The following is a 12,416-nucleotide window of genomic DNA, read 5'->3' on the forward strand; positions in this document are numbered from 1 at the left end:
GCTGGGTGCGCATGTGCAGATGACTTCTTGCCAGGAAATCCCTCGTCACTGGGGCGGATCCGTGAAATGTAGAGCCAGAAGTCGACGCAGCGCTTCGAATGCACGTTCGGTGGGGCCTCGAAGTAGACGGCACTGCAAAAGAGCAGTTTTTCAAATGGTGTTCACGGCTTGCTGCCGCTGCTGCCGCTGCTGCCAAGTAAGGTCAGAAATGTCGTAAAAGGACTGTAGAACGTCACGAAGCTGGGAAGTTTGATCGGGACTAAGGTCGGTGGGCATTATGGGCGTGAATGCGTCCGACGACAGAGGGGAGGAATGGAGCGAGCCGGCTGTGTCGTGAACAGAAGTCGCGTACAATTTAGCCCCATGGCACGAAGCGAGGGGAGACATCGTTTACTGACGCAGATTTCGGCCGGAAACACTTCCGAGGAGAAGCCGAAGTTCCAGAAAGGTAGAGATGGCATTGGCTTTGATGGTAGCGACGGTATGGGGCAGGGCAACGTTGCGTGTCAGTACGAGGTCAAGGATGGACACAACGAGGTAGTAGCCAGCGGGAACCGGGAGGAGTGGTGCCAGTAAAACAAAGGATGAGGCTTGGGAGGGCAAGTGTGCATAGTCGAGGCAGAGCAAGAGCAGCGATGAGTCGATGGGCTCCAGATCTAGTTGGAGAAGCTCGAGGTTGAGAGAAAGGTTGAGCGGATATGTCCGACAAAAAGTCCGAACCAAGGATGCGGTCATGGGTGCATGTGGTCAAAACAGTGAACTGAACCGGTATACTCGACAGCAGTCCGTCGACAGCAGGCGTGGCACCATCCCCGACGCGCACACGGCACGTTGCTATCGTGTGGACCTTGCGAAGGCGACGGCGGAGGTCAGCACTGATCACGGATATATGGGCACCGATGTCAATGAGGGCGCGCACAGGAACACCGTCGACTGTGACGTCCAGGATGCTTGGTCGGGTGGTGAGCAGAGGGTTTGTGGTCCGAGCTGTTGATGGATAGTCACCACCGGGAGATGCATCATTCAGTTTTCTCAATGGGAGGGGCGGTACGAAGCAGCAGTCAAAAGACGAGACGACTGCGGTGAGCGAGAGCGGCGGGCTAGCGGCGAAGGCGAGCGGTAGGATCGTCGTGGAGGTTGAACGGCGGCAACAGACCTCTTGGATGCGTTTCGAGGCGAGAAGCGGCGACAAGAGTTTGGACGTAGGTAGGAGAAAAGGCGGCGTGGGGGGTAGGAGGGAATGAAGCCCATGGGCTGCGGCAGTAGCAAGCAATGTGGACGATGCGAGAGCATTGGAAGCAGAATGGTGAGTCTCTCTCTCTCTCTCTCTCTCTAGAATGGGCGGTTGTCTGCCGCGCGACACTCATTTGGAATGTGGTAACGCCGTGGCGAATAACATGTCGGACGGAAAGGGCTGCCGTGTGCTGTGTAACCGAGTTTTTGATGACGCTCACTGTCGAAGAAAAGTTCAGATTGGCGAGTTCAAATAGACGGCCCGAATAACCGAGACGGTGGGCAAGGTGTTATCTGGGGTAGTCGATGACATTACCACAGGTACTAGAGCCTTGAGTTCATGTCAAATGATTCTTGCGACTGTGTCGGTGATGGGAGAAGAGTAAGAGGGCATTTGGGATACAAGTCACTGCTCCTCACAAGAATATGTGGCGGCTGTGTTCAGAAGTCGCGAAAACTGTTGAGGAATGCGACGGTTTTTCACTTGCTCAAGTCGACGGCACTCCTTTATGATGGTGTCAAAAGTAGTGCAATGTTTCGTCGTCAGCGTCGTCAGCGATGTCTTTCAGCACGTGGCGCACTTTCTCGGAGTCGCTCATGGTGTCATCGACTTTATGGGAAAAAGCGAATATTTTCTGCCTATAGGCAGTATAAATTTCCGTCGACAACTGAGCACGAGAAGCAAGCTCTTTTTTCCGCACTGAGCTCTCCATCGTCAGGACTTCCAAACAGCGTTCGTAATTTCACTTTGCATATGTCCCAGCTTGTGAGTTGTTTTTTGGTCTCACACCGCCATTCAGACAGAAAATGACATTTGCGAGCATTCATGTAGGATCCCAGGGGTTATAGGTGCTTACTCGCTCATAAAGGCTGAACCAGCCGTCGACATCGGTGCCGTCGGTGCGAGAAAAGGTATCGGAGCCTACGTCATCGTCCCTGGGATTATCTGCAGGGATATTAATTAAAATGCCAAATTTGCTGAGTACAAAATGTTTTCCCTTCAGCCAATTCCCTCAAGAGAAAACCATACAACAGCTGTATCTTACCAGTATACACCTATGGGGCAAAAGCATGGAGACTAACGAAGAGGGTTCAGCTTAAGAACAACGAAGCGTGCTATGGAAAAAAAATGATAGGTGTAACGTTAAGAGACCGGAAGCGGGCGGAGTGGGTGAGGGAACAAACGCGGGTTAATGACATCCTAGTCGAAATCAAGATGAAGAAGTGGGATTGGGCAGGGCATGTAATGCGAGGGCAAGATAACCGCTGGTCCTTACGGGTAACGGAGTGCATTCCAAGAGAAGGCAAGCGTTATAGCAGGGGGCGGCAGAAAGTTAGGTGGGCGGATGAGATTAAGAAGTTTGCGGGGATACGGTGGCCGCAACTGGCGAAGAACAGTTTTGATCGGAGAGACATGGAAGAGGTTTTTTCCCTGCAGTGGGCGTAGTCAGGCTGATAATGATGATGACGATCCTGATCAGTGGTCACTACCTGCCCTAAGTACTACTTCCAGCACCTAGCTGCCAAATGCCAACTGCGGTTCCCTTGCTAGACTGTTCAGCAATACTTTGGTTTTGTGCATGTTAATTTTTGGGCCCACCGTTCTGCTCTCTTTGTCTAGCTCATTGAACATCCTTTCCAGTTCATGTCCTTAGTGACTTAGCAAGGCAATGTCATCAGTTAATCGCAGATTACTTAGGTATTCTTCCTTAACTCTCGTCTCAACTGTTCGCTCGTCGAGCCCTCGGAACATCTCCTGAAAACAGGCAATGAATAGCTTTGGCGAGAATATGTATCCCTGCCTTACATCCTTCGTTATTGGAATTTTCAGACATGACTGTTTTACACGCAAATTTCGCAACGCCTAAGTGACTGTCCAGGTTTCCACTGAGTCACACGCTTTATCGCAATCAGTGAAGGCTATATATAGAAGTTGGTTGTATTGAGCGCATTTTTCTATCACCTGACTGAAAGTGTGAATATGATCTATTTTCCACTATACATTACAAAAGCCTGTCTGAATGTTTGCTTGATTGAATGCTTTCACAGAAGCTTCATAGTTAAAGAAAAACTCGTCCCGGTCCTGAGATGTATTTTTGTGGAACTGGTGTATACAGGAGTGTTATGTGAACATACTGGAAGATATAATTAACGACTGCAACTCTAACATAGTCCTCGATAAAGTCAGCAGCAGAATTACAAGAATGAATCGTGTAAAGCAGGGAGGTACAGTCTCTCCAAACCTAAGCACCGGCTTTGAATTCCCGTCCGTGAATTTTTCAACTGTAAAGTTTCTGTGGAAGCCTTTCCTCTGTAGCGTATGGCTGCGCTTGAGTGGATGTCAATGAGTAATTACTCCCTTATTACGCACTCATTCCCCTAAACATTTGCCCAACATTGGAGGCTGAGGTTGTCCTGGCACTGTTAGCGATTACCTTATCAAATATTTAGCAGCTAATGGACAGTAAGCTGATTGGTCTGTAATTTTTCAAGTCCCTGAAGCCTGGCCCGCGTGGAGCGTTTTTTACCCGCGAAATCGCGTCACGCGCCGAACGCCCGCGCCGGCGTCGCCGAATTCACTCCCGCATGGTCAGCAGCCGAGCGGCGCGCGCTACGGGCGCGTTACGGGCATGGAGGAAAAAAACCATAACCTTCATGGTTACGGGATACGTTGACAAGATGGCGGCGCCCTGCTCGCCCACTTCGGAATAAATACGTCACCGCTGTATTCTTCGATGCGATAGCTCGCTCAAATGGTAGTGGTTCGCTTTTACTTCGTGCAGCTCGCCCATGCCTAGAGGTATAAGCGATAACTAGCCCCTGTTTTTCAGATATTTTGGCGATTTTCAAGCTCTTAGGCCTAACTAAATACAGTGTGTTTACCTCGCAAGAACGACACCTGGTGAAGCAGTTGTCTAGCTTTTACTCACTTGCTACATTTTCATCTATTTGCAGTTTTTCTGCTTGGAACGAAAAAAGGCTCGCAATGCACCCATCGTAGTTATCAGTAATTACGGAAGAAAAATTTCTTCAAAACAGCGTTGATGTGCTTTGGCGTCTTGTCACTAGATGGCGCTACCGTTTACGCGTGCCCCTGATAGGGACGGCGCGGCCAGCTAAAAGGGATTCCTCCGAAAGACAACACTCTGCTCGGCCGTTTCAGCCGAGAAACCCGAAGCACAAGCCTCGGTACTATTGTGAACTAGAACTCGGTACCCTCGGAGCGCCAAACACCCGTCTTTCCGGGAAGCACGACGAAGTTTTGGTGGTCGAGCTACCGTGCCAGAGAGAGCTCGCGAGCGCGTCTCTCTCGGCCTGCGTGGCTCCGTCCAGAGTCACGTGACGCCCGCTCCGGCTCTCATTGGCCCTCTGTCTCTGCCCTCTCCCGGCGTCGGCGCGGCGTCGACGTTTCTTTCTGTTTCCACAGAACCCGACGATTTGGCAAAAACGTCCTCACAGGCGGCAAAAAACGCCCCGGTGCCGTCGACGCCGACGAATCGCCCGGAAAAACGCTGCATGCGGGCCACGCTTGAGATCTCTGTTCTTATTAATTAAGATAATGCTAGCATTCTTCCAAACACCCGGTACGCTCGAGGCCATAAGGTATTGCGCGCATAAGGGGCCTTGCTTTTATAGCGCAATCTCCTTTCCGTCCTTCAAGAGATCTGCACTCACCTGATCCTCACAGGCTGCTTTCCCCTCTCTCTTGCTCTTAAGGCTTTCTTTACTTCCTCTTTCGTTACTGGCGGGATGTCCGATTGGTGTGCAGTATTGCCTCCCTCTTTAGCGTTCTAATGATGTTGGCTATTGTATGGACTGGATATGTGTAGGAATAATGAGTTGAAGTGCATTTCACAGGCATTCAACTCTCAAAAAGGCATTTACTCTCGCCTTATTAACATCTTACCGATGTCCCTCAATGTAAAAGCACTTCGCTTCTCTATGAAACCAGACCCCACCTCTCCGGTCGAAATATCGAATGGAAATATCTAAGAATACTGAGACAGGGTGGGAGGTGACGTGTGGCGGGCGGCAAAGTAGATGGAGTTAATCACCCCATCCTCGGTTAGATGTAGAGGTAGAGCAAAATTAGGAGAGAGAAGAGGGAGAAAGGTTTCGAGGCGACGGGTGTCGGCTGACGGGTTTGTCGCACGGTCATTGACCGACAGCATCACGCTCCCGGCTTGCACGGTCCGAACGTGTCGACAGCAGCGGCTTCTCCATTCAAGGAAGCACTTATACTAACGAGTACTCTGCGACGTCAATCACACTGATCGTGAATACTCTTTTCAAAGGGAAAAAACAAACGAAAGTGGACTCCGAAATAAATGTAATGTAGTGAACAGAAAATCAGTGATCGATTACAGTAAGGCTGTTGATGAGAAGGTAAGAAAAGCCCGGTCAGAAACGACAAGACGTCATGTGTAGACAAGGCTCGGTGGTTTGCTGGGAGGCCGACCGCGAAGGGAACTAGAGAAAACGTGGGACCGTGAGTACAGGCATTTCACCGGTAGTATGCACAATCTGTTCCATGATGCTGATTATTAGCATGCATTGATTAGTTTCAGAATCGTGTCATCCAAGGTTCCTAATTGATAACAACACGTTGAAAGGAGGTATTCGAAAGCGAAGTCACGCAGTTCAGTCTCCGCACGTCTGTGCTTGTTAAGGTAGGTCTTGCGACGGGGAAACCTATCCCTGGCACCAACCTATATGCAGTGCAATCATTTGCTGCAGCAAATACCGCATCCATTGCTCACCACGCGACCTGAAACAATATAGGCCGCGATCACTTGATTGGGAGCAGATCAACTCGAATACTCATTTTCTTTCATACAGCGTTAATCTACAGTCACGTTGCAGTGCCGTACAGGTCCAAGAAGGCACCTAGCTTGGAAAATTAAAACAAAAGATACTTGAATTAGGTTCTTTCTCTCGCTCTGCCTCGACAAGAATAAAACTGTCGAGGTCCCATATCCTTTCTGACATTTGACACGAGCCATACTAGGTAGGAGTCGTATTATTTTCGTTGAGCCGGGCGCATTAAAAACTGGTTCTGGTTCTCGAATTTACCTTCTCAGTTTCTATGTACCAAACAAGTTTATTTTTTTTTATTTTGGGTGGCGTATGAAACAGTGAGCTCCGCAGTAAAGTTCCTACTTTAACTTCCTTTCTCTATTTCTTTCTTCCTTGTTTTTCGTTGTTTCACTGGGCATGAACCCTTTAGGAGCGGCATCTGTCGCCCAGCTTGGATGTCTAACCCAGCCTTGATAACGTGCCTCGCTTCGCAAGAGCGCGCGAGCACAAGAAGAAGAAGGCTTGCGTTGGAGCCGGCTAGGCACCGATCATCTCGCGTCCCATAAGCCTAACGCAACAGTGCAACCAAGAAGCGTGGCACACAGTCACCCCAGGATTACCGCCTCGAACTTGCATCAAGGACCTTCCATGCGTCTAGCTGAAGGCCCCGTGGACGTGCCTTGGCCGCCCCCGCCTCGGCATGGTCATCCTGTCCAGCAAGAGTCGGCGGTCAAGAGCAGTCCTCCTGCGCCTCCCGTGGACAGGTCCCATCCCGCCTCCTGCGTGCGCTACTCTTCGTTCGTGATGGCCGGCGTCCTGGTGACGTCGGCGACGCTCCTCCTGCCGCCGGTGATGTTGCTGGAGCGAGTGGCGGTCTTGAAGAAGCGCTACGTCTCTCTGGACGAAGACCTGGAGCGCTCCCGGGACCCGAGCGTGCACCCGTGCGACGACTTCTACCAGTGAGCGCTGTCTTTTGTCAATAATTACTGGAGTTACAGCACTCTGCATTGAAAGCCTTATAATGAGCCTCCTGGGGTCAGTGAGCGGATTTAAGAAAGGTCATACCCCAAGTGAAATTGCCTTAATCTGCACAAAGTAGGAAAAAGTGGTTCGGGTTGAACGTAGTTCAACCAAGTATGCGTCCTAAAGCACTGTACACTTAAACTCCGCCTTAAGGTCTTTAGTTTTCGAATATCTATACGTCCAGATTTGTTAATCCTCTACTTATTCACAGACCGCGGTGAGACCTCACACCGCTACCAGCACAGTGGCGCAGCGATCAACGTATGCTCCACTGCACTGGCAGGTGGCTGTTTCTATCACAGCCACCATGCAGCAGGGATTTTGCGACCTGTGTTGCTCTTCCGGAGCAATTAATCGCCATCAATACAAGGCACACAAGACAACATCCTTGCGTGATACGTCTGGAATAGTGCTTTCCCACTATTAGACCACAGGCTTACACTGGCGTCTGATGCGTCCTTTCTCATGGTTCTTAGAACTAAATTCCTTCAGCAGCTTATACGGCATATTTCGATTATTGAAGAGCATCCTTTGAGAGTGGGCCGTCGATGTCGATACCAACGCCAGTTAGTATCGATACTCGGCTAACATATTTTTATTCTATCGTTGCAGCGTAGAAACGCCTTCAGATAAACGAAATTCATTTTGTATCAGCCTATTTCAGAAATTCAGGCTTTCTCTTACGGCTGACAAAGTAGATTTCACGGCCAAATAAGGTGCTAAATCGCTAAACCAAAGCTATATCACTTTACGGTGATTATTGCGCTAAGCCGGTAAGCTTAGGTGTAAAGGTTTTTCATTGATCTTACACAAGTTTTGGCTGACCGTTCTGCAGCCAAAAGAGTGCGCTTCATACAAAGGCTACCAGGGTAATCCGGAAACTAAAACTCAATTAGAAAGGGCAGCGTAACATTTGCATTTAACCTCGGTGGAATCAAGATTTGCACAGATACCCTGGCGTCGAGATATGCAGTGCTCGCTGCAGATTCACTCGCAAGTGGCCCTCATCGATGTCGTGATTGGCCCGCCTTTCGCACAGCTTGGGAGGAATCCCCCTTCCTCACAGACACCATTGCTGATATCGCACTCTGGGTCCGCGCCCTCCATTCCGACGTCGATCGCGACGCTAAGACCCTTCAGCTCACAGCCCAACACCCTGACGCCGATCCTTGCCTTGTCCATCTGGGGGAGGCCCGCAGGGGCCCTGGGCGCTGCTGGCGCCACCAAAGCCATAACCGACGTCTTAAGCAACGTATCGCCAGCCTTACAGAGCAGGCAGAACGCCATGCGTCCCTTTTGGCGCAGCAACAATGGCACGGCATCTGAGGCTCACTGAACGCTTGCCTGGGCACCGCGCACAACTGGCACCTCATCGCCATCTCTTAGATCCCGCAAAATCCTGCAGATACACCTCACAATCTCTCCGTCGCTTTTTCCAGACGTTCGCGGGTTCTGATGCTGCCCTCCTTGTCCAACTTCTCCACAAAATAGCTCCCCATACCGCCCGGCTTGCTCCAACTTTGCCCCCATACACAGGCCAGCCAAATCCTCACATGGACACGCCTTCCACAGTCGAGAGTATTTCTCCAGTGCTGCAATATCTTGAGCCTAAATCCACGCACGGGGCAGATCGGGTCACCTATACCATGCTCCGCAACATCGATACCCCCTTACGGACTTCTTTAATACATACTGGTCAGCGGGCACTTTCGCTTCGGAGTGGCGCCACGATCGCGTGACTTTCATACTGAAGCCCAGCAAACCTCTCGACCTGTCCAATCGCCGCCCCATATCTCCCTTACCTCGTGACGTTGTTCTGAGGGGTCTCCAACCATTCCTTTACTCGCGGTGTTTCTTCCCACATACTCAATACGGCTTGGTCATCTCTCCACCCACGAGGTCCTCCCACAACTTCGTCACGATAATCTCGCACACCTCACCTCAGCGTTCACTAGGGCTATCCTGGCACTGGATCTGCACGCTGCCTCTGACGTCTCCCACGCCGCTATCTTAGACTGTCTAGCCTATATCCACAGCGGTCCCCGTACCTTTGCATACATCCGTGCCTTCCTCCTTGGCCGCACTGCTACAGTCGGCATCGGACAACTTCGGTCCCCGGCCTTTCCTCTACCCGCCCGCGGCACTCGATAGGGCTCTGTCTTATCTCCGCTCCTTTTCAACATTCCTATGGCCGGTCTCCCGGCAGCGCTGTCCTTCATCCCTGACTTTTGTCTCGCGATTTCCGCGGGTGATATCACCGTCTGGGTGCCGGTTTGGCGCGCTGCATTCAATCCACCCTACAGGACGGCATCGATACTGTCACCTCCTACGCGACCTCCTGCGGAATGACCTTTACCTCACCCAAGTCCGAACACCTCGTTGCGCGCGGCCGGTCTCGCACCCCAACCGACCCTGCGACATTTATAGCTATGTTGCTCCATGACACCACATTTGCAACAGTCATTTTCGCTTCAAGTCCTAGGTCTCTCTTACAGATCACGCAGCTTCTCTGCCTTAGTCACCATATCCTACGCCGCCGAGTGGGCCTCGCGGAAGCTGACATTGTCCGCTTGGTCCAAGCGCTCATCCTGAGCCACTTCCACTATGTTGTTCTTTACCTTGTCCTTCCTCCTTCAGACCACGACAGGATCGATATCCTCATTCGCAGGATCTACTAGACTGCCTTAGGCCACCCACAGTGCATCTCTACCTCGACACTTCTTGGTCTCGGCCTTCATAACACTTCGCGAGAGTTGTTTGAAGCCCATACCCACCACGCCTGACTTCGTCCCCCTTCGGACGGGCACTCCTGACCCTCCTTGACATTCATCCACCATCTGTTCACTCCCAGCAACCAAACTGCCATGCCATATGCATCCCATGCCGTATGCACCCTTCTCTTCACACTGCCCGCCGCTCCTCCCGGACGGACTATCTCCACCGCCGATATGGCTTGTCCTGGTCCACGCTTTATGTGGACGCAGCCAAACATGCCTCGCTGGCTACCATCATGGCAAGCGTGGTCAACCGTACGGGCCGCCTTCTCACGGCAGCCTCGCTCCGTACCCACAGCGCTCAGTCGGCAGAGGAGTTGGTCATCGCTTTGGCTCTCGCTATCTGCGGCCCCTCCCCACCCCCCAATGTTATTACCGACTCAGCCTCCGCCTGTCATGGGTACCGCGATCAAGTTGTTCACCACACCACCGCACCTCCCTTCCGCACCTCCCTACTCGCTCCCCATCGACCACTCTGGTCTGGACCCCAGGACAGGACGTGCTCGACGGCAATCAGCAGGCACATGCATGGGCTCGCTCTTTCCTATTGAGGTGATTCGCCGCTCGGTAGGAAAAAGCCGCAGTCAAATTCGCCGGGCTAGCCTCCGACATCTTGCACTCTGGTACCTCAGGTGTACCGGGATACCCTCGACCATAACCGCGCGACCGGCAGCGCTTTTCCCCTGCCTCACCGCCGGCTCTCACGGGCCGAGACGGTCTCTTCGAATGCTCCAAACTCAGACTTACTCCTGCTTCTCTCTTCTCACCGTATACACCCAGCCCGCTTTCGCCCTGAAGGTCCACTCTATGGGGCCTATTAGGATCGGGTGAGTGTGGTCGGGCCGGAGAAAGGACGAGGAAGGCGGGAGACGGGGTTACGAGTGGAAAACAAGGAAAGAAGAACTTTCTACACGAATATTTACATTATTTACATAAGAGAGCAACTGAGAGGGACTCTCAGTGTGAGGGAACTTCTTCAGGAGTCAACAGGAGTGCACTGGAGTCCCAAAACAGCACCTCGTTAAATAGTCTGCGTATTCCCCAGATCCCTGACTGGGGACTAAACTTCGAAGGATGACGTCCAATCGCACGGGCAGACGTGGACTCCGGAGGTACCACCCACGGCTGGGCGGTGCTGGCTGTCCCGCTCTCTCGCAGCTCGGTTGATGGGAGAGGGTAGAGGCTCAGTAATTAAACACTGCTGTCTTTCACTCAGCACACCACCACTCTTTCCGTTGACCCGAGGGTCGACTCGGCCACGGGACGCCGTCATCGTCGCCGCATCTTCGGCCTTCGGCGGTTTTTGACCTTCGCCGCTGCCACCGTGGTCTCTCGGTCCTGGAAGTTCGCTGCCTTAATCCACTTAGCCAGGAGGGGAGCGCGAGCTGCCTTAATCCACCCAGGCAGGGGGGGGGGGGGGGGGGCTTCCCAAACCCAACAGGCCCTAGAAATTCTACCACCCAGTCTGGGCCTGCCAAGCTATTGAAGAGGGCCCCCGTACACCAGTGTCAACCGAAGCAGACTGAGGGGGGGTTCTCTGCGCACCTGACCTGGAGAACCAGCGCCTGCTCGTTCACCGGGCCGAAGCAGCGTTGAGGGATGTTGGGGCCCTGGACCGAAGATCCCACTCTGTCCCGCAACATGGACCCCCCCCCCCCCCCGTCATTCCCACATTAGTAATAAATGCGTCTTACTCACACTCTACGAATGAGCTGCAATCATGCGGCTCTCCGCTTTGACAGAGGCGCAGCTCACGGACCAGCTCAGAACTACGCGTCGGAAATTAGAGTAACCTAACCGGCGGCTAATCTTCGCTGCTGCGCCCTTTCACGACTAGCTCCAGCAACCTTAAAGAACGCAGTTCATCAACCTCGGCAGCGTTCCTTTACGACGCAGATTCCCGCGGATGGAATGCATGGCAACTACCGGCCGAGTGTACAATGCACGTTGGTTGAAAACGGCAGTGCGAATGCGAATCGTGAGAAAGGCAGGCTTTCCAAGCTAGAGTTCGTCAGCTGCGTGGACCGAAGATATGGAGACCCGCTGCGTATGGCGCAGTGTCGCGGTCCAACCGAGCACCACTGCATACCTCCAACACTATAGCGAATTCTCTAATGGCACAGAATTTAAGCATATGTGGTTCAGCAGCACGGTCTCTGATTTCAGCTCTGGGGCAGTGCGTGGCACTTTATGTGCACTTATTCGATATACTTAGAAACAAAATTCATTTAGCGGTCAACTTACGCGCTGTACTGTCACTGGGACGCAGGCATATGTGCGGAGGCTGGGACGCAAGCCTGAAGGGCCGCTACCGGTCGCCTCTGCACAAGTACCACAGCGTATTCGACCGTCTTCTCATCAAGCGCCTCCTGCTCCGTCCAATGCCTGCACGCTTAGTCAAGGCACGAGACAAGGCATCGGCACTGCTACTGAATTGTCTCAGCAGGGTAAGATGAATGTGCCTTTCATTTATTCATTACAGCTGCAGCCAGTGCCCCACGGATGTAATGAGTAAGCACATGCCAGCAGTTAGGCACTATGACACACCGTTTTCACACTATGGCACACCAAACTCCACTAAACACTTAA

The 12,416-nt window shown here is 52.2% G+C and overlaps 1 protein-coding gene across 1 annotated transcript in view; it reads left to right on the forward strand.

Annotated features, from left to right (window-relative positions):
* The first annotated feature begins 6,678 nt into the window (after positions 1 to 6,678).
* Positions 6,679 to 12,416, forward strand: part of LOC149327331 (endothelin-converting enzyme homolog) — a 28,969-nt gene continuing 23,231 nt past the window's right edge. Inside the window, exons 1-2 of the mRNA XM_089564844.1 lie at positions 6,679 to 6,989; positions 12,097 to 12,274. Coding sequence (XP_089420970.1) covers positions 6,679 to 6,989; positions 12,097 to 12,274 — 489 coding nt within the window. The remainder of the gene's footprint in view (positions 6,990 to 12,096; positions 12,275 to 12,416) is intronic.

The sequence above is a fragment of the Amblyomma mixtum genome, chromosome 10, assembly GCF_055824585.1.
Source record: "Amblyomma mixtum isolate Tamu chromosome 10, ASM5582458v1, whole genome shotgun sequence".
NCBI classification, from domain to species: Eukaryota; Metazoa; Arthropoda; class Arachnida; order Ixodida; family Ixodidae; genus Amblyomma; species Amblyomma mixtum.